Genomic DNA, 23,513 nt, shown 5'->3' with positions numbered 1-23,513 from the left:
CCAAACAAAAGTGGGAACAAGATCTAAACATAAAGATAAAAAATGTAAAATGGGAAAAGCTATATTCTGGAACTATGAGAAATACAATAAACACGAGGTTACGCATGATACAATATAATTGGTTACACAGGCTATACACCACACCCCAAAAGTTAAATAAATGGGACCCAACAGTATCAGATAGATGTTTTTGCTGTAAGAAGGAACAACAGTACATGCAATTTGGGCATGTGAGAAAGTGGAAAAGTTTTGGGAAGATCTAAATCAGGTATTAAATAAAATCACAAATGCAACATACTAAAAAATCCAGAGATCTTTCTTCTAAGTAATATAAGAAGTAAAGAACTTGGCCTCAATTTGGATGAAGCACAAAAAAGATTTATTATGATAGCCTTAGCTATAGCAAAAAAAATGTATAATGTCAACCTGGAAATCAGAAGAGAGCCTGAGAGTACAGCAATGGTACATAGAAATGAATAAATATATTCCATTGGGAAAAATAACATATAATTTAAGAAATAATGTCACAGTATTCGAACAAATTTGGGAACCATACATAGAACACAACAGAGAGGTCCTACTGCAGACCTCCACCCCATAAAATGACAGAATGAGAAGACGAAATGAACCGACCCAGTGTGTAAAAGTAGATGACACAATTTTCTTGTTTATTTTCATTGTGTGATGACATTGTTTAATGGGTTTATTGTATTGTATATGTTGAACATTTAGTGGGTAGGGAGGGGTGTGGGAAGGAGGGAGGGAGGGAGGGGGAAAATGGGGAGAAAATGATACTGTGTATATTCAAGAGGGAAATGTTTGTGTGTATTTGGTTAATATGGTTCATAGTGTGAAAATAATTTTTTTTTTAAAAAGCCCATCAAAAACAACTTTGTACACATTGTACTCTTATTTTTTTTTAAAACAAGTAAAGGAATCTTAATAATATATTAACTTTGACAACATTTATTCTGCCCATTGGTGACAGGAGCAAATTGCTCCATCTCTGAAAATCTGATTTCACCTGGTCAATAAGAGAAGACTTTTTTTTATTAGAAGACACCTAGGTATTTGAAACCTGACTGGCTAAACTGAAAAGGCAGGTCTGATTGGTTAAGTTGCAGAGCTCTCTGTTGATGGGGTAATATTCATTCTTTTGAGGATTCAATTTATAACCTGAAAAAGAGTGAAACTCCTCCAAAATGGATAGAATAGAGGAAGTCCTTCTCTGTGGGTCTGTTACAAACAACTCCAAGTCATCGGTGTACAGTGAAGCTCTCTTTTTAAGACCATTTCAGATAATACCTTTAAAAGTAGGGGAAGACTGTAACATAATTGATAATGGATCGATTGCAATCACAAATATAAGGGGAGATGGGGACACCCTTGTCGGTACTGCATTCCAACACAAAATATTCAAAGTATTGCTTTTTGTGAACTGATGCTTGTGGTGTGTGGTGTATAGAAGGTGAATCCAGTAGATAAATTTGTTACTAAATCATAATTTCTTTAATACTTCAAAAATATACTTCCACTATACCCTATCAAAGGCCTTTTCAGCATCTTGCGAAGTTACAACTTCTAGAGATTTTGTTGTGCGTTTAGAGTAAATGATTTTGAAGAGTGTACAAATATTAAACAATAAGTAATGCTGTTTTATGAAACCATTCTGCATTTCAGATATAACCTGTCATAACAGCCCTTCTAATCAAAATGCTTTGACCTTGGCTAACACTGACATCAGCATTAAGTAGAGATAACACCCTATAGGAGCCATATGATGTGGGGCCCTCATCTTTCTTCAGGCCAAAAATTATTGATGCTTGGGTTAAAGTAGTTGGTAAAACCTCTTGCCCTAGTGCTTAATTAAACACTGATAATGGGGCTAATGTATCATTAAACTTTTTTAAAAACTTCACTGGAAATCTTTTGGAGCCTGGAGCTCCATTGCATTAATCTCATCCAACGTGTGTGAGGCGTCCAGTTCCTTAACCTGGTTAGAGTCAATGATTGGAGTTATGTCCAACTGTCATGTTGAGAATCACCATGTGGCTAACATGCAAATGTAGTCCAAGATCAAGCAAGGTGACTGCAATGCTCCAGTTCTCTTCTCATCATCCTTTTCACCATAAATTGCATATTTTTTCCATCTAGTTTATTGTTGGAGTAGAATAAATCTACAGGACAAATGCAAAATTTTCGAACTTAGAGTACTTCTGTCCAGAACCAGTCACCACAATTTGAGTCATTGAGCTGCACTACTTAGTTGATGCTTGAACAGTCTGAGGCTGAACTCTAAGCCATCGCTGATTTATCCACTCAAGTATTTGAGAGAATGAATCATACACAAAATATCTCAAAAGCAAGATTCTCTCCCAATCTGACCCCATCCATACAAGACTATCCCAACAATAAATGTTCACATTGAGACCCTACTAAATATGGAGAAATTTATGGGAAATTTTCAGTTCTGATAGCCTCATTACAGGACTCAAGATTTCTTTATTTTCATGTAATAACTCAGGCATAATATTGCATGAAAATTGCTTTGATCTGCCTTAAGGCAGACAGATTCACCATCAGAAGGATGTGAAAGGTATGGACAGGGTACAGAGGAGATTTACCAGAATGTTGCTTAGATAGAGAATATCTTTGAGGCAAGGTTAAGACAGTGAGGGCTTTTCTCTTTGGAGTAAAGAAGGATGAGAAGTGACATAATAGAGGTCTATAAGATAATGAGAGGCATAAGATAGGGTGGACAGCCAGCACCTTTTCCTGGGGTCACAGTACCAGAGGACATCTGTATAAGGTAAGGAGAGGAAAGTTTAGGGGAGAAGTTGGGGTAAGTTTTTACAGTGAGAGTAGTGGGTGCCTGGAATGCATTGCCAGGTGGTAATGAAGGCTGGTACAACAGAAACATTTAAAAGACTTTTAGACAGGGACCTGGATGGGAAAAAAATGAGAGAGTAATGGGTATGAGGTTTAGATTGTAAGCGTAGGTTTATATAGGCTCCCATTGGGAAAGGGAGACAGGAGTATCAAACCAGCACCACCAGGCTGAGAAACAGCTTCTTCCTGTGGGCAGTGAGAATACTGCTCAACCAAAGGAACTGCTCACAGTAACTATATAAGACTCTAATATTCACTAAAAATATTTATTTATTTTTATTTTATGTCTATTTCTCCTGCATATGTACTGGTTGTCTGTATTTATTGTTTTTTTTTTCTGGTTATGCACCTGCAGGTTTTGCACCAAGGACCAGAGAATACTGTTTTGCTGAGTTGAACTTGTGCAACTCAAAATAGACTAAACATGAACTTGAACTTCCACACTATCCTTAAATTTACCTGGACTGATTCTGACACTGCTCTACCCTTCCTTGACCTCTCCTTTCCCATCTTAGCAGACAAACTATCCACAGACATCAATTACAAGCCCACTGACTCTCACAGATTCTAGGATTATACCTCTTTCCACCCTATCTTTTGTAAGGAAGCCATTGATTTCTCCTAATTCCTCTGCTCCATTCCAGATTTGTTCCCAGGATGTGGACTTCCTTTCGAGAACATCTGAAATGTCCTCCTTCTTTCATAAACATAGATTCTCCCCTTTCTGTCATTGATAAAGCCCACACGCATACCTCCTCCATTTCTCATACTTCTATCCTAACCACCTGTGACAGGACAGACCTATCACCAATGTATATAGTTACAGGATCTAGAGTGTAATGACTGTGCTTACAGTGATTGGCTGAGAGCTTAGCCACGCCTACTGTCTGGGCCTTAAAGGGCTGTGTTCCTAGCCAGGTTGAATCAATCCGGACTGGTCGGCCATCTGTGAAGAGCTCCTGTCTTTTGCTAATAAAAGCCTTGGTTTGGATCAACAAGTCTTTGGTTCTTTCGACGAGCTCTACACCACCCACCCCCTCCCCGCAGAAAAGTGAGAGAGACCCTCTCTGGTTTTCACTTTCCACCCCACCAACCTCTGCATTCGGCACTTCTACCAACTTCAGCACAATTCCTCCGCAGCCACATCTTTCATTCTTTAACCCTATTGGCTTTCCACAGGAATATGACTCTGACACTCGTTCATCCACTTTTCTTTCCCCATCCATATTTCAATCCCCTTCAGCCCTTTGTCTAGTAATCGCTGAAAGTGTACATTTTTTCCTACATCTCCTCCCTTGCTGCCATCCATTGGAGGCAGAGCTTTGTACACATGGTCCGACCTAATCTATTGAATTTGGTGTACTTGGTCTGGCCTCCTCTACGATCATATGACCAAATGCAGATTGGGTGACTTCTTCACTGAACACCTATGCTTTGTTTTTGGGTTTAAACTCCAGCTTCCTCTTGCTAACCATTTCAACTTGTGAGAGATGAGTAAAACTAATATGAAAATATGAGAGATGAAGAAAGCTAATAAGGATATATGTGTAATGAATAAAGAATAGGATAAGGGTAATAGAATGTAGGAAGTAAAATTAGTCTGAATAAGATAAGGGTCTTCTAGCCTTAGACAGAGTCAGCAAGTTCTGCATATGTAATTAGTAAGCTAGACAGAATTAGCAAGTTCTGCATATAAGTTTTAGTAAGCCTTGAGGGTTGGGAAGGTGTGAATAAGGACAAAGGCAGGTGAATAAGGACAATGACATGATGGGACACAGACAGGATACCCCCTGGTCCTCCAATCACAGAAACAGCACGTAGGCAGACAGGATTGCCTAATGCCAAACTTATCCAGGAGGCAGAAGAATGTTAGGGGGGTGGGGGAGGGTACCTCTACACTGAAATGAACTGTATAAAAGTTGTGTGAGCCCCAGTATGTGTGTGTATTCCCAGGGTAAGGGGAAGCACCCAACTTTGCATTGTTGTATAATAAATGTTCTTTGTTCTCAATTTTTGTCTCGAGCAATTTCTGTGAAGGTACTTCCGTTTCTCACAAACTCTCCCAATGATGAAGATTGTTAAGGTGAGGCCAAAAGTAAACTTGAGAAACAGCACATCATATTCCTCCTCATACTTAATGGGACGGACATTGATTTTTCTAATTTTAGGTAAATCCCCACCCCCATCTGATTCTACTGCTTCCATTTCTTCTTTACATACTTCTGTATTCTTTCTTTTTTCTTTTACCTCTTAGTTTTTTCCCCCCCTCTCATAGTGGACTCCCCATTCACCTCTCACATCTAACATCCTGCACCCTGTTACCTTTTGGTCTCACCCTCAGGTTCACTCCCCATTTATATACATATTGTCGGACTCTGGCTTTACCTTACTCTTAATTTAGTCTATGTGTGGTCTGAGTCCAGCGTGTTCTTTGAATGAAGTGATAGGAGAAGGTATTCGGTTCAACAGTCAATTTATTACACAGCACAAGAATAAAACTTAACAGAGCTCTGGGTCAGTCGTTAGTTCATAGGTCACCTGCACAGTGAGCTATCCCCCAAGACTGACTCCTATTGTCCAGTTGGCTCAGTTTATATAGATCAACCTTATCATACAGAACAAAAGTTGGCTTCCTTTGCTAGATTTCATTATCATACAGAACAAAAGTTGTCTTCCTTTGCTAGATCTTTTTGCATAAGGGTTATCACAAGTCATCTCCTGCTTTGCAGATATCTGGGGTGTAGCGCTCCCATCTTAATCCTCCAGGTCAGACTATCCTGTTGTTTTGATCAGAAATTAATTCATCCCCAGATATTTCTAATCACCATTCTGTTCCTGTCTGGCCAATTTCTGCTGTTCTCTTTAACACCTCCTCCTGCCTTAATCTTCCTCCTAGACTGGTTTTCCATTCCCTTTGTTTCTTGCAGGCCATTCTTTGTTCTGGTCTGGCCTGTGTCTCCTGTGCTACTCACCACCTCCTTCAGTTTGAGCATTCCTCCTAAATCGTTTTATGCATTTCCTCTCCCTGTATTTGGGAGCAGACAATTTTGCTCAGCCAACTTTGCTCCATGCTGTGATGGCCACTTCATCACATTCCTCTTTTTCCCTGACTCATGCAGTACATATAAACTTATTAATTAATCATTTCTTTCATAATGTTTTAACCCCTAGATTCCAACAATATCACCCCTTTTTCTATTTAGTCCAGACCCAAAGCTTTAACTGACCATTTCTACCCATGGATACTGTCTGACCTGATTAGTTCCCCCAGTAATTCATTGTTTGCCTCATAAAAATGTGTTTGCTCGATCTACAAATAATTTTAAGACATTCTCAGGAATGAGTCAGTCAAGCACCTGGTTCTACAGCTTTATCCCATCGAGAAATCAAGAAACAAACATCTCGAGTAAAATGAAAACACTTCAGTTCTGATGACATAAAATATCCAGCCTCTCAACAAATGCTACCAATATTTTCAGCTTTTAGTATCTGCAAATTTTGTTTATATATACAAACATAGCAGACAAAGGGAAAGGTGGAGGACTCATCCGGTCAGGCAGCATCCATGGAGAAAGATGGAATCCTGCCTGACCTGCTGAGTCCCTACAGCTTTTATGGTTTGCTCATGATTCCAGCATCTGCAGTTTGTTTTTGTGCTTCCCCAATGTATAAGCAACTGGGCTTTCTACGGTACACTGACCACACTTTTAAAACATTTAACTGGTTGCATAGTGCAGGGACACTTGAGAAGTGTCCCACTTTGACTTCCTGAAATTGACAGCCATTCATATAATTTCAGCAGCCCTGCCCTCCAATGGGCGAGGCTGCAGCTGAAACGTCACGGGGCTTGAGTTGGCTGAACGCTGATTGGTCGTGCCCGGGGCTAGAGGTCAGACAGCAGCAATGGCGGCGTACAGAGCTTGTGCTGCTTTGCGGTGCACAATGCTGGCCCTAAAGGTGAGCGGCCGTTGGAGGTGGTGGGGATTTAGAGCTGTTAGCATCGAAACATCGGCCGCAGCGGAGAGAAGTGTGTGTGGAGCTCGTTTCCAGGGAATGTCATGCTACCTCTCGCAGGGCAACAGGGGTCATGACTTTCCATTCAGTGTCAGAACAGGGTGCCTTGCTCCAATGCAACTTCGGTGTCGGGCCTACCCCAGACACCGACGTACCGAGTCAGAGGAATGTGGCACTAGAGAAGGGAATGGGAGACGTAGCGGCGGCAGAGAGGGAGTATGGGGGGGTGACACGGGAGGTGACACGGGAGGTGTGGAATAGGATGCTTGGTGAAAGGCAGGAGAAGGGAAGGGGTGCAGGGGGTGGGAAAGGGATGGTGTAGCTGCAAGGTGGATAGAATGGCACCTGCGGGGATGGCAGCAGGAAGGGTGTGTGGGTCTGCAGTTTGGCTGGGAGAGTGCAGGGCACTGAGAAGGGGAGCAGGAGAAAGCTGGACACTGGTGGTGGTAGGAGAGGGCATTCCTGATGGGAGCAGCGATCAATGCAACAATTGCTTTGCTAAGAGAGCACGTCGTTATTGGAGCAGGAGCAAAGGGAATGTATGTGCATGGAAATTGCAGTGGGAAGGTAGCATTGCATTTTTGGAGAAGCAGTAAACAGAAAGATTAAACTATTAGAGGGTAATGCTGTGGAATCTTGTCCTGCAGGACCATAGAACACTACGTGACAGAAATTGGCCCTTCAGCTCATCTAATCTGTGCCAAACTAGTATTCTGCTTGTGACTATTATGACTGCCCTAGTCCCATTGGTCTGCATCTGGACCATAACCCTCCATGCCTATCCCATCTATTTGCCTATCAAAATTTTTCTTAAATGACAAAATTGCGCTCATATACACCACTTCGGCTAGCAACTTGTTCCACATTCTGATCGCTCACTCTATGAATGCTCCCTTTAAACATTTCACCTTTTACCATGAACCTCTAGTTCTTGTCTCACCCAGCCTTAATGGAAAAAAAGCAGATGTTTGTTGCCAATGGAGTGCTATGTTGGTGGAGAAGGCATGGGATGATAGCTGAGACCCCATATGCTTTCTTAGATTGTGATGGTGCTGTTTTGAATTTAGGGTCCATTGGGGCTAATTCTTACTGCTCAGCATATTAATTATTTGACCATTGTCACATTGTTTGTGGATGCTTTGCATTTATTGAAAGAGCTTTTTCCAGAAGACATTTATCGTTGGTCATACCTCACAACTGGGTTGATTGATGCTGCCTGCTCTTGAGTACATTTGTCCATCATAAGGATACTGCAGTTTCAATTTTCTTCTGTGTTGTATATTTATTGAGAAGTTACCCAAACATGTTGATATATCTGCTTGGAAAAATGTAAACAATAACTTCAATGAAATATCTGCTATTACAATGTATCTTTAAAGGGATGAACAAAGTAATACCAATGAACATTGATAATTGAGATGTTTATTGTCATACACACTCTACACCAAAATTCATATTTGTTGAAGCTGAACAGGTACTTCATTTAAAACAACTAATAGTGTACATAAAATTAAAATGAGAGAGTAAATACAAAAGATGACTGAATATTTATCATCCATCACATTTTTTGTTAATACCTGAACATCTGCCTTATTCAATGATATAAAGTTATTAAACAGATGTGCACAAAATTGCTTAGACTGAAATTCACATTTTTATTTTCATTGTAGGTGTTATTTAATCAATGACTAATTGTATTTCTGTCTTTTACTGTAAAACAATAGATGTATGGCTTGGGGAATGAGCTTGATGTGCAAGGGAGGAAATCGTTAAGAAAACAAAAATGATTCTGGCAAAATGTTTCCATGTACCCTCAATGTGATTTGTTTATATTGGACTCTTCTCTTTCTTTGTATTTTCTGTGTTTTCATAAGCTCCAGACTTCCCAAAGATTTTTGAAGTACAGTTCAGTTGTAATATAGGAAACCTTCTGAGGTTTTGTGTGGGGAAAAAAAAATCTTTCTCAAGGCCCATTAGAATCAGGTTCTAGCTGTTGCTTAAACACATCAACTTTTTAAACTGGTGATTGGAGCAAATTACCATGAAATTTACCTAATGACTGGCTCACGCTGAACTAAAATGTAACAAACAAGGAAAACATGGTTTTGTTTTCTACTCCATCTTAATAGAGACGATGCAGCAAATGTCTCTGGTTCAGCATTTTGGCTCTTAATTTCACTTTAACATATGCAATTTCTGCCATTAATTAGCACTCAGGCACTTAAGTAGGATAACGGCATAGTAAGGGACATTTACCCCCTCCATAAATCTTCGTCCGCGAAGCCAAGCCAAAGAAGAAGGGATGAAGACAAAAGAAACTAGATGCTGTACCTTACAATGAAATGTACATTGAATTTTCCAATTTCTAGTAATCTGCCTACAACCCCCTCCCCGCCAGTGTTCTCCCATGAACACTCGCCTGTCCTTACTGTTCTTAAACTTAAAGGTGCTTCTGTATCACCTTCTTCCTGAAGTTAGTGGAAATTAGAGGTTGTGATGGGGGTCCTTTATGATTTTGGCAATCTTCTTGAAGCAGTGTCTCACATGTCTCCTGGACATTGAATTACCAAACTAGGCTGTAATGCCACCGTCAGTATACTTTCCACACTGTACCTGTAGGAGTTTGATAGAGTAATTGACAACATGCCAAATCTCATCAGACTTTTTAGTAATTAGACTTTTTTAGTAAGATATGCCTTTTTCATGGTTTCCTTGATGTTCTGGGTTCAGGAAAGGTCTTCTGATGATATGTACAAGTTGGCGTTATGAGAGATTTTTGAGAAAAATTCAAGGATAAGTGAAATTTATTGATTCAATTGTCAAATTATGCCATCTCATTGAAAATTATATTGTTTTTGTGTCTGAAATTCCTCTTGGTATCATATGTCATGCCAAATTTGTTGGTGTAATCAAATTTGCTTGTATTGATGCTGGAGCAATAGGACCATATCTGACTGGTTTGTTGCCCTCATTTTTTTTTAAGGGGATGCCACATTTATTTCAAGTGTTCGGGCATGTCCCTTAGCCAAAATGATGGCATTAGGAATACAATCTCAGTATTGACCTGAAAGAGCACAAAGAAGACTGAGTTTAATGCAGGCAAGTTTGAAGTAATGTGTTTTGGGAGAAATGTGAAGAACAAGTGTTATTAGTCTTACAGTTTTGTGAAGGGTGTAAATAGAGCGGATCATAGATGGAATGTTGTGCATAATTCTAGGGAGTGTAAGTTAGGAGAGGTTGCAGTGAAACATTGCCAGGATGATGTTTGGACTTGAAAACTTTAGCACAGAGTGGGACGGTGAACCTGATTAAAATTAAATTTTAATAGCGCATATGAGGGAAACTCCCCATGTTAAGTGGATTGTTGTCAAACCAGTGGATCCACTGTCTTGCAACTCCTAAACCCATGGGTGGCAAAGTTTCACACATGAATAGTCCCCGTAATGGTGGCCAACCACATGTCTCAGGGGTCTGTGCTAAGATAGCGCTAGACCCCCTCCACCTGCGAACCGAGTAACGCATTAAGGGTGTCATGACATCACTTCTGGTTTTGGGACAGCTGGACAGCAAGTGACATAAAAGTGGCAGGAAAGGGAATAAAACAGTTTTTCTGCTCATTTTAACCTGAATCAGGTGTTTTCTTTTGTAGCTCTACATTGGTGACCCCGATGGTTCAGATGTCTCTGAACCCAATACAGTGGCTGACGAACTAGCACTGAGTGCTGTTGCCATTAAGCTGCCAGTGTTCTGGCCGCACAGATGCGCGTGGTTCATTCAGGCGGAGGCACAATTCAACCTCCGCAATATTACCATTGAGGCTACAGAATTTTGGCATGTCGTCACATCGCTAGACTAGGAGTCCACCACTAAAATTGAACTTTCCTTGAGCAATCCTCCAGTAGAAGGTCAGTACGAGGCTTTTAAGGCCCGCCTCCTATGAACTTTCACCATGACCAAGCTGGAGAGAGGCACACATCTCCTACAGGTAGATGAACTTGGGGACAGATTCTTCTCCTCTGAACTAATGACCGAAATGCTCGCGCTAGCTGATAGACACTTCATGTGCCTAATATTCAAGGCCGCATTCTTAGAACGCTTCCCCCACGATATTGCCTAGTTCCTGTCTGACTCAGACTTTTCTGACCCTCAGGCTGTGCAAATGAAGCAGACAGACTATACAGAGTTCTCAAAAATTCTGTTGCAACAGGCAGCTGCGTCTGACAGCGTGACTACCTTATCCATTTTGGCAACCGCCGCAACCCCGAGACAGGCAGGAGGATGGGTGGTGTTTCTACTACAGGAGGTGGGGCCGGACATCCTGCCGATGCGTCCCACCATGCACTTACTCAGCTGACGTGGACTTACTCAGTGGAAACGGCACCACCAGCCACCAGTAATGGCGAACACACAGGCCTTTTCTGCGCAGTGGACCGAATCTCTGGATGAAGTTTTTTAGTCAAGCAGGAGCCAAATGCAGATTCCTGCCACCCATCGCCTTTGAACGAGGAGCCTGGGCTCAACAGTCAAACCTACTCATGGCAAACAGGACGCCTATACCCAGCTACAGCACCAGGTCAGTCCGTTTGCTACCGGGAAACTTGGCTTACCAGTGGGATTTCACGATTGTGGCAGTATGTCAATTGATCCTGGGAGAAGATTTCCTGAAGGGCACTAACCTACTGGCCGATGTGAGGGGATGGCAGTTAGTGCATGCCTCCACTTTCCAGACGTGCCCACTCTCACCTAGTAAATGGCCAGTCCTGCAACTGCAGACGCTGTCTCTGGGCAAGTGCAAAGATCCTGACCTGAGTTTCCTGAAATCCTTATACCTGATTTTCATTTGAATGCTCTGCTGCACAACGTCCAACATTATGTGATGACCGAAGGAACACCCATTTGTGCCAAGGTGAGGAGACTTTCGCCTGACTGTTTACAACGAGTCAAGGAGGAATTTAAAACAATGGAAGAGCTGGGCATCCTCAGGATTTCCAACAGCCCCTGGTTGTCTTCACTACATATGGTCCCTAAAGGGGGTTGGCGACATGCGGAGACTACTGGAGACTGAACAGTGCAACGGTGCCAGATTGCTACCCAATACTGAACATTCAGGATTTTGCTGCAAATCTACATGAGAAACAATTCTTTTCCAAAGTGGACCTCGTGAAAGGTGACAGCCATTATAACCCCTTCCGGGCTGTTTGAATTTTTGAGAATGCAGTTTGCATTGAAAAATGCGGCACAAATCTTTCAATGCCTAATGGATGCAGTTTCCAGAGACCTACCTTTTGTTTTAATCTACCTGAACAACATCCTGGTAGCCTGCACTATGGAAGAAGAGCATGTCCAGCAGCTCAGACTCTTATTCCAGAAGCTCTGTGATTTCGGACATCATCAACCTGGGCAAATATGAGTTCAGCGAGGAAACCATTGACTTCTTAAGGCACAGAGTCACATCTGCTGGAGCAGCCCCATTACAGAATGAAGTGGCAGCTGTCTGGAACTTCTCACGGCCCTCCACTGTCAAGGGTTTACTAGAGTTTTTAGGCATGGTAAACTTTTACCACCGTTTTATCTCTGCGGCTGCCAAGATATTACGCCCACTTTTCCATCTGTTGACTGGCAAACAAAAATTGTTAATGTGGACGCCTGAGGCAGAGACAGCATTCCAGGAAGCTAAAGAGGCATTAGCTAAAGGAACCATGCTAGCACACCCATGCACGGATGCACCGCTGGCACTGACATTGGACGTCTCCAACATAGCAGTAGTAACGATCCTCGAACAGTGAGTTGATGGCCACTGGCAATCACTCGCCTTTTCCAGCTGCCATCTATGTTCCCCAGAGGTTAAATATAGTGCCTTTGATTGAGAACTGTTGGTGCTTTACCTGGCTGTTCTTTTCATTCATTGATCACAAACCCCTGAACTTCGCCCTGTCAAAAATATCAGACCCATGGATGGCGAGACATTTGTCTTTCAGCTCAGAGTTCACCCTGGACATTTGGCATGTGCCGAGGGGGAAAAAAAACGTCACAGCATATGCCCTCTCCAGACCTGAGATCAGCTCCATCGCAGTGGGGGTGGGGGGGCTGGTCTTGAATACTTTAGCTGAGGCTCAGCAAGAAGATGCAGAGGTACAAGCTTCCCAAACTGCAGTTACAGGACTCCAGTTGCTAGACACAGAAATGGGCCCAGATAGGACAAAACAACTAACTTTTCCATAGGAAGAACCTGGCCCCTCGTACCCACAAAATACTTTTTGACCATATACATGGACTGTTGCACCCCTTGATACACAGATATGTCTGGCACAGGTTGAAAAAGCAGGTCTCTCAGTGGGCAATAAACACACCATTTCTCTCCCACCACCCAGAGGTTCCAACGTATCCACATCGACATTGTTGGACCTCTGTCTGTGTCACATTGCCACAAGTACATTCTCACCATGGTCGATCGGTTCACCTGTTGGCGAGAAGCCGCATAACAACTGAGTTGACGTAACAACTGAAACTTGTGCCAGGACATTTTTATCTACCTGGGTGGCTTGTTTTGGGGTACTTGTGCACATCACATCTGTCAGAGGGGCACAATTTACTTCTGCGATTTGGGCCACACTGTTGTGCTTCTGTGGCACCAACATCATTTCACCATGTCCCACCACATGCAAGCCAATGGGCTAGTGGAGTGCTTTCACCAGCACCTGAAGCAGGGTCCTCGAGCATATCTCACGGGCCTGCAGTGGTTGGACATGTTGTCCTGGGTGATGCTGGGAATATGGACCGCTCCAGAAGAAGACTGGCAGGCTTCGTTAGTTGAGCTGGTTTATGGGATGCCCCTGTGGGTGCTGGCCAACATTCCACCTCCGCCAGAGGGTGTTGAAACCATGGCATCGGAAGAACTCCAATGCTTGCGCCACCATCTGCAGTCCCAACCACAAGACATGGCTCACCACCCATGCACGTTCTAATGGATCTTTACTCAGTGGCTTTTGTGTTTGCCACCCGACACGATAGAGCTACAGCATCCCTATACCAGATCATACAAAGTGCTTAAAAAAAAAACAACGGGTCCACCCTGCTGTTGGACATTGGGGACAACACAAGGGACAGGCTCACATGTAGTGTCCATGTAGACACATGTTTCCACTGCCATGTCGTTGTGGTCACCCTCCGAAACAGCATCATATGCCAGGCTGCTGTTCATCGACTTCAGCTTGGTGTTCAATATGTTAATTTCCTTGAGGCTGGTGGAGAAGCTGTCCTTGCCTGGACTCAACAATTTTCTCTCTAACTGGATTCTGGGTTTCCTTATGGCAAGACTACAGTCTTTCTGGGAGGTTGACAGCAGAGCGCCCAGCACCGTCACTCTGAGCACTGGTGCACCTCAGGGCTGTGTGTTCAGCCTGCTCCTGTTCACACTCCTGACCCACAACTACAATGCCAGATCCAGCTCCAACAGAGTCATCAAGTTTGCAGATGTTTGATAGTAGTTGGTCTCATCAACAACAATTATGAATCAACCTATAGAGAAAAGGTAGAAAATCTTGAGATGTGTTGCGAAAATAACAAACTGAGTCTCAATGTGGACAACACAAAGGAGATGATCGTGGACTTCAGGAGGACCTTTTCACTATACATGAATAACTTGGTAGTGGAGAGAGCACCAAATACTTTGTTCTACTTAACAAGTGATCTATCCTGGACATGCATCTCACCACTTGTCAGGATACTGCAACAGCGACTGCATTCCTGAGAAGACTGAGGCAGGCAAGACTACTGGCCATCATCCTGTCAACTTTACACAGGACCTCTATCGAGAACGTGCTGGCTGGCTGTGTCACAGTATGGTACGGTTGCTGTAGAGCACACATGTCAAACTCAGGCCCACGGGCCAAATTTGGCCCGTGATATAATTATATTTGGTCCGCAAGATCATATCAAATATGTATTAGAGCTGGCCCGCTGGCCGCCGCGCCAGTATAGCGCATGCACAGCTAATACTACAAATCCCAGAATGCTTTGCAAATCTGTTGGCACCGGCCCGTCAGCCCGCTAATCGCCCCCACCTCTTCTGTTTACTTTCATTAACATCTGCGACCTGTCGCCTAACTCACATGTAATAAACCCCTTACGAAAAATGGCCAAACGAAAGACAGGAAACAGGACCTTTCAAGACAGGTGGGAGGCAAACTCTGACCCCAGAGTTTGATGAACTTGCATCTAAGAAGAGATGCCAAGAATCTGGTTTAGACCCAGGTGCATCAGAGTAAATCACAGTGTAGCAAGCTAACCTTGGATTAATATTTTCTTTGGTTAACTTTGGACTGTTCATAGTTGAAAGATTGGATTTTCATTGAAGCAAGTTGTTATTTTTTTTGACTTGTTGGCTTGTGAAAAAAAAACATTTAAAAGGAGCTTAAAGGCTATAGAGAAATATTATTTATTGAATATTTTATTTCTCATTTGTTAATGCTTCTTCTGGAAAGAGTTTAACCAAAACTTATTAAACATTTATTTGAATAAGAAAAAGTTTAACATGACATATGTTGAAAGAAGAGAAAACATGCAGATGTTGTTGAAAATTTTCAATAAATATTTAGTTTGGCCCACGACTTAGTCCAAGTTTTTAATTTTGGGCCTCTGTGAATTTGAGTTTGACACCCCTGCTGTAGAGCATCAGATCGAAGTCAATCCACAGGATCATAAGAATATAGAATGACTGAATGAACTGCCCAGGCTAACCCTCCGAGACGCAACTTTTAATCAAATAATATTTATTTATTTTTTATATGTACTACATATGTATTGTTTGTATGTGTGATGTCTGGTTGTGTTTGCAAGTTTTTGTACTGAGGACTGGAAAACGGAGTTTTGTCGTGTTGTGCTTCTACATTCTGATAATAATAAACTTGAACTTGAATGGTGAAAGATTGCACCATGCTGTTGTGCAGATGGACTTCGGAGTGTTCGGTGCATCAATCAAAAAGTTGGTTTGAAGGCAAAATGGAATATTGGCCTTCATTAGTGGAGAAATTGAATTAAGAGCAGGGAGATGCTGCTTCAACTGCACTGAGTAGTGCACCTGGAGTACTGCGTGCAGTTTCAAACTCCTTACTGAGGAAATATATAATTTATTGGCTTTGGAGGTGTTGCAGAGGAGATTTACTAGGTTGATCTGGAGATGAAGAGATTAGTCTATGTTCGCTGGAGTTTAGAAGAATAGGGTGATCTTGTGAATTATGAAAATAATAGATAAAAGAGAAACGGAGAGTTATTTCTATGGGTAGGTGAGACGAGAACTAGGGGATGTAGCCTCAAAATTCAGGGGAGTCGATTTAAAACCGAGATGAGGAATGAATCTGACAAAGAAGAAGGGGAAACTACCTCATTAAAAACACATTTTTGCATAATAGAGGAATTAAGCATAATGGGAACAGACAGGTAAGAGCAGTTGAATCCACGGCCTGATCAGTCCAATCTTGTTGAATTGCAGAGGAAGGTTGATGGGAAGGATTGCCGACTCCTGACCCTAATTCTTTCTCAAAAGATGGCTCGAACATGGGCTATGGGTCAAAATTGGCCTTCTGTACAGTCCGAGCCGTTGATTCCATGGCAATATTTCAAAAACTGAATCAATAACGGGGGCTAGAATTTTGGGAAGAAATCATGGGAGATTAGAAAAGGAATTGTTCTACAGTTTCTTTCTACATTTTGTTTATTTGTTACAAATATGGAACATAATTTTTTTTGTTCGAATATTATTAAAAAATTTAAACAACCATGATTACACACATAATACAACTAAATACAAAATATACCTTCAAAACAAACATGGTTTATATAAAACCCCTCTAATTTACCCCATCCCCTTATACCAGGGGTGTCAAACTCAAATTCACGGAGGGCCAAAATTAAAAACTTGGACTAAGTCGAGGGCCGAACTAAATATTTATTGAAATTTTTCAACATCTGCATGTTTTCTCTTCTTTCAACATATGTAATGTTAAACTTTAGGATATAACTTTAGGAGGATAATGTTACAGGTCAGGAGTAGGTAGATCAAGTTCACCCTTTGCTTGACCTGAGGGAAACATATTTGGTCCCTGTGGAGATGTAGTCAGCATTCACAGGCTGTGTCCATTTTGGCCTGCATCAGGACTCAGCATTTCCTGCTCACTCCTCAGGCTCTAGGCCTCTATTCACCCTCGACCCACCATCCCTCTACCTCACCCCTCACTCACCCCTCACTCCACTCGCTCTGCCTCTACCCACCCCATCCTAAACACGCCCCTCTACTGCCTCTCCCCTCAAACTGTTCCTCCCTCTACCCGTCTCTCACCCTCTAATCACCCCTCCCCTACTCGCCCTGCCCCTCCCCTTTTACCTCTTCCTTATCCACCCCTCCTTCTACTCATCCCTCCCTCTAACTGCCCCTCGCACCACCTTAACTTCCCCTGCCCATTACTCCTCACCTACACCCTCTGCCCACCCCTGCTTACCCACCCACTCAGGCCCAGCGCCCTGCCGATCAGCCTTTGCAGACAGCCACCATCTCTCTCTTCACGCGCAGGGCCGAACCGGCCGTCCCTGGGGTCCGCGTGGGTGCAAGCGCTGAAGGCTGTGGCGACCGGGAGAAGTGCGCTCGCGCTATGGAAGGGCCGTCCGGTGCCAGTCGCGCGGGGCTCGCGCTGCCCGGGGGCCGTGCGCAGCCTGCCATGTTCGTCGCGCCGACAGGAAACCACAGGCGCTCGCCAATCCGCCACACTGCTCGACAGGTGGGTGAAGTGACTGGTTGTGCAGGGAGCCTTCCAACTGGCTTGCCGGCTGATGACACAGACTTCTCGTGTTACAATGGGGAAGGATGTGCAATGAAGGGGGAGGATGGTGAGGGTGACATTACCAAAAAACAGCATCGGCTCTCGCTGCAGGGCAGGCCACCTCTAATACATTTTTTAAATGATCTTGCGGGCCAAATATAATTATATCGCGGGCCAAATTTGGCATGTGTGCCTTATACTAACATTACCCCCCTTCCAACATTCCAACCCTTATCTATAACCACAGTAAAAGAAGAAAGAAAATTTAAAAAATGAAGAGGAAAAATAACCAACAAAACCAAACCATGTGATGGGAAACCCTACCATAACTAGGTCCAAATATTTAAAATTTCAAATCAAAATAATCCATATAAAGGCTCCAAACATTCATAAAATTAGAGTATTTATCTCTCAAGTTGTATGTTATTTTTTCTAAAGGAATACAAGATCTTAATTCTGAATGCCATCTCTGTAAATTTAAGTTCTATCTGGTCTTTCCATGTAATTTCAATATACTTCCTCACCACTGCTAAAGCCAATCTTAAAAAAGCTATTTGAAATTTATCTAAACCATTTTTTTAAACTAATTGTATTTATATCACCAATTAAGAAGACTTTTGGATCCAAAGAAAACTTAATTTTCAAAATATCTTGTAGAAATTCCTTAACCTGAGACCGAAAGGTTTAACTTTCTTGCATAACCATATTGGATATAAAAAGGTCCCCTTATCCTTCTTACATCGAAAACATAAATCAGAAGAAATCAAATTATATTTTAAAACATTCTGGGGTTAAATATAATTGATGTATAAAATTATAATATACAAGTCTATTTTGAACATTAATAATCTTTGTCATGTATCTTTACAAATAGTTGATCTAATTTAATCTTGACTTTTCTAAATTTATTAGACATTTTCTGTTGCAATAATTTATATATTTCAGATATAAATCCTTTCTTTCCACTTTCCCGAATTATCATTTCAAATTTTGACTCCTTTGGAAGTTCCAAATTTTTCCATAAGAATCAAAAAATGATTGAATTTGATAATAACAAAAAAGTGAATGGGTTGGTATTTGATATCTTTCTTTCATTCTTTCAAACGAAAGATATCGATTTAATTAATAACAATTATTTACTATCTTAATGTCTTTCTGATCCTAAATTTTAAGATGATTATTAACCATAAAAGAAAAAAGTTTATTCTGATACAGAGGAGTATATCGAGATATTTTGAATACCAATTTCTTTATTTATCTTATCTCATATTTCTATCGAAAGAGATAATATTGGTGACTTGTTTGGACATAGCAATTTAGTATTCCATTTATAAACAAATTGATCCCTTGAATTTTCATTAATTCTATATCTGCCCAAGTCAACAAGCCATCAGAGTCAAACATTCTGTTAATGAATTTTAACTGAGCTGCTTTATAATTTAAAGATTTGGAAGTTGTAAACCTCCTAATTTGTATTTCCATGTTAATTTCTGAATGGGTACACTTGTCATTTTAGCTTTCCATAAAAACTTCCTAATTACTGTTTGTATTCAAATTGTTAAAATTTTTTTAGGGATTTTACATGGAATAGATTGAAAATTATATTGAAGCCTTGGAAATATATTAATTTTAATACAATTCACTCTCCCTATTAAAGCTATCAGTAAATCTTTCCATCTAACTACATTATCTTTAATTTTAGAAAGTAACGGTAAATAATTTAAAACAAATGATTTGTATATCTATCTATTTTAATACTTAAATATTTATTTTGATCTGTCCATTTAAACCATGCTACAAGAAGAATAATCAGCTCAGACAATGGCATAAGTTCACTTTTCTTCCAGTTAACTTTATATTCCGATAGTCCTCCATATTTTAATCTTTCCTGTAAAACATTTATTGACTCTTGTGGTTCTGTTAAATAAATCAACACATCATCAGCAAATATATTAATCTTAAATTCATCCAAGACTGTCTTAATACCTTTTATATCACTATCCTGCCTTATTAACTGTGCACAAGGTTTTATCACCAATGCAAATAATGCCGGTTACAAAGAACAACCTTGATTTTCCTAATTTAAAGGACTCAGATAAAAGTCCATTTGTCACAACTCTAGCCTTTGGATATTTATATATTTCCTTAATCCAATTTATAAACATTGGTCCAAATCGAAACTTTCCCAACACTTTAATTCTTTTGACCCTATTAAATGCTTTTTTCAGCATCTAATGATAAGACTATTGATAAGTTGGATTTCTCCTGTGAAACATTAAACTAATTAATTTAGTTATATTATCTGCAGAATAACAACTTTTAATAAAACCCACTTGATCAATATGAATCAACGTCGGTAAAAATTGAGCAAATTATTAGCTAGAACATTAATAAAAAGTTTATAATCAACATTCAATAATGAAATTGTCTATAGGACTCTGGATTCAAAGGATCCCTAACTTTCTTAAGAATAACTTATAATAGCTTGCCAAAAAAGAGTCTGGTAAAGAATGTGTTTCTCTAGCTTGCTCTAAAACGTCAATAAATAAAGGAAACATTAACTTCTGAAATTTTTTGTAAAATTCTGTAGTAAACCCATCCTCTCCTGGAGATTTACCATTCGGCATTGATTTAAGAGCTGCTGTAATTTCCTTAAGATTTATCAGTTTCTCCAATTCTTCCCTAATCCATTCATTCAAAATGGGTAATTGTAAGTTATTAAAAAAATATCTAATTTAACTTGATCTTGTGCAACTTCTGCAGTATAGAATTTCTTTTAGAATTCTTTAAACTCTTCATTAATATCCAGAGGTTGATATGAAATTCTCTATTTTTTTCTAATAGCATTTATTGTTCTAGATGCTTGCTCAGCTTTCATTTGCTATGCCAAGACTTTATGTGCCTAATTCATAGTATTTTTGTTTAGATCTTTACAATAAACATTCAAACCTATAAGTTTGTAATGCATTATATTTCAATTTATTAGAAGTTAATTATATTTTTTCTCTTTATCAAATTAATTTTTTTGTAATTCTTTTTCCAGAATATTTATTTATTTCTCTAATGTATCTATCAACTAAATATTGCTTTTTAATTTTTGACGTAAAACTAATAACATGGCCTCTTAAATAAGCTTTTAATCCATTCCATAATGCAAATTTACTATCCACAGACTGTCCATATATATCTTAAAAACTGTTGTATTTGTTTAGTAATAAATTTACAAAATTCCTCATATTTGAATAATAAAGGATTAATTTCAGGTTTTTAAAATTTCAATAAAAAAATGAATGATCTGACAAAATTCTATACTTATATTCAACCAATACCACATTATCTAATAACTGAGCCAGTAACAGAAAAAAATCAATTCTAGAATAAGTATCATATTGAGCCGAATAAAATGAATAATTCCTCTCAGGTTTAATCTCCTCCATACATCAATCAAATTCATTTCTTTCATTAAAGATACCAATTTTTTTTAGCCATCTTTGTTCTGGTTATCGTTTTACCAGATTTATCTACTAAAGAATCTCAACAACAATTAAGATCACCCCCAATCATAATTTGATCATAGGACTGTGTTGGCACAGAAAAAACATCTTGAATAAACATCTCATCAACATTTGGTGCATAAATATTCACAAGTGTCCAAAAATCTGAATACATTTTACAATTTACTACCACAATTCTTCCTTACTGATTTATATAGAGATTCTGAACTGAATGATAAATTTTTATTCATCAAAATTGCAACGCCTCTAGCTTTAGAATTAAAAGAAGCAAAATTTTGACCCACCCAATCTCTCTAATTTTTGATGTTTTTCCGTAAATGAGTCTCTTGCAAAGATGCAATATCAGCCTTTAATTTTTAAATATAACTAATGCACTTTTTCTTTTAATCTGATTATTGAGCCTGTTCATATTAAACGCAGCAAATTTTAAATTAGCCATCTTATTTCACAACCGTCCTAACCTGTGTAGCAGGATACCCATCCACATAGAACATACTCAAATTAAGCCACATCTTCTCAACAAAGTAAAAAGAAAAGAAAGAAGAAAGAAAAAAACATCCACAAAACAATAAAAGAAACTCTCCCTCCCAACCCTGCAAATGACTTACTGTACTCCTCTACGACATGGGTAGCAGCCTAAGCCACTAAGTGACCAACAGTTTCGGTTTGAGATACAATGAGACTTTGCATCTCTCCCAAACAGAAATAGCAAAACAGTGTAAACACAAAGTTCAAGTATGATAAGCTTCTTCCAATTCTTTATTCACTTGCTCGTCATCAATAGACATCTCTTCAGAATCACTACATTCCTTCTTTTGCATCTCCTCCTTCTGGTCTTTCTGTGCTTTCTTCTTTTTCTTCTTCTGCACCCCATTATCCTTCTCTCTGGAAACTCCATTTGATTTTTGCATCTTAGAAGTCAAAGACTGACCTTTTTAAGATCAGGTAAAGAATTGGTAGAAATCAATGCATCGTCATCAAAAAAACTGAGATTCATATTCTCCATAGAAAACCTTTAAAACCATAGGAAATCTAAAAGCAAATTTATAGCTTTCGCCCAATTAAATTTTTAACTTTTAAAAATAATATTTTAAAAATAATAAAAGAGCACCCTTCTATTCTGAACCATCAACAGGCCTCCATGTTGTTGGGCATTTTGAATGGCCAATCTTACTATCAGTTCTCTATCTTGATAGTATAAACACCTCACCAAAACAGATTGAGATGGCTGACTGAGTGGTTTTCTTCTAATCTCTCTGTGGGCCCTATCCAATTCCAACTCACCTGGATACAAATCTGATACTAAAATCTCTGGAATCCATCCACTATCTTCACATTATTCCTCTGCCTCGGATTCAACAAAGAATCAATTTTCTTCAATAAATGATTTTTCTCTATTCTCCATCCAGTGAATCATCAAAGGTATTCAGCTTTTATTGACATTGATCTATTCACAAACACAATCCTCCAGCTTATTTTCCATCTTCTTAACCTTCTCTTGTACTTTATCCACCACTTTAGCATGTTTTGCTACATCAGCTTTAACAGTTGTGATATCTTCCATAACATTAGAAAGCTTATTATTCACAGATTTAAAACCCAAAGAAATCTGTTGAGACATTGCTTGAAACTGTTGTTCAAAATAATCTTGATGTTTAGCTGTGGACCTACCATGAGCTGAAAATATTTCTTCTTCAGCTTCTTCTTCCTCACTAAATTCTAGTTCTTCCTCTGAGGTTCCAGCTCCAACCACTTCTGTAGCTCCTGTCCACAGTACTTCAGCCTCCACCACAGTTACTCTTTTACACCCCCCCCCCCACCCCCGCACCCTCACCACGGATTTTGGGTTGATCCTCTACCGAGCCAAACTCACTGGGTCGGCGAGCACCGGCCCCACACTGCGGGAAGAAAAATACTCTGAATAGTGCATGCGTGCACTACTTTTTCAGCTTCAGTGGAAGAACATCACTTGACATCAGCACCATCTTGCCCGGAGTTCCGCGGTGCTGGTGCCAACGTCACTTTCCAAGTTGCTGGTTGTCATCGCTGGGGACGAGGAGGAGCGTTACTTGAGTCCCTCGGATCCAGCTCTGAGGTAGGCCTCACTTCTTCCAAACTTACCGATTGTTTTAAAATCAGTTTCTTCATCGTTTGAGCTCTAGTTTATTTCATAATTATTTCTGCTTCTTATAATGCTTTCTTAAAACTTATATACTGTTAGGGTATTTCAAAATGGGCTTTTCTTTAATCTGTCGGGAGAGATGTCCATCTGCGTTTCTTG

The 23,513-nt window shown here is 40.1% G+C and overlaps 1 protein-coding gene across 3 annotated transcripts in view; it reads left to right on the top strand.

Annotated features, from left to right (window-relative positions):
• Positions 1-6,764: 6,764 nt before the first annotated feature.
• pcca (propionyl-CoA carboxylase subunit alpha) overlaps positions 6,765-23,513 on the top strand; it is a 632,301-nt gene continuing 615,552 nt past the window's right edge. For all 3 annotated transcript variants that reach the window (XM_069890498.1, XM_069890496.1, XM_069890500.1), the window contains exon 1: positions 6,765-6,846. In XM_069890498.1, the coding sequence (XP_069746599.1) occupies positions 6,793-6,846 (54 nt within the window). In that variant the 5' untranslated portion in view covers positions 6,765-6,792. The remainder of the gene's footprint in view (positions 6,847-23,513) is intronic.

The sequence above is a fragment of the Narcine bancroftii genome, chromosome 7 (genome assembly GCF_036971445.1).
Source record: "Narcine bancroftii isolate sNarBan1 chromosome 7, sNarBan1.hap1, whole genome shotgun sequence".
In the NCBI taxonomy this organism is placed as follows: Eukaryota; Metazoa; Chordata; class Chondrichthyes; order Torpediniformes; family Narcinidae; genus Narcine; species Narcine bancroftii.
The sequence above is the reverse complement of the archived record's forward strand: the minus strand, read 5'-3'. Positions and strand labels throughout refer to the sequence as shown.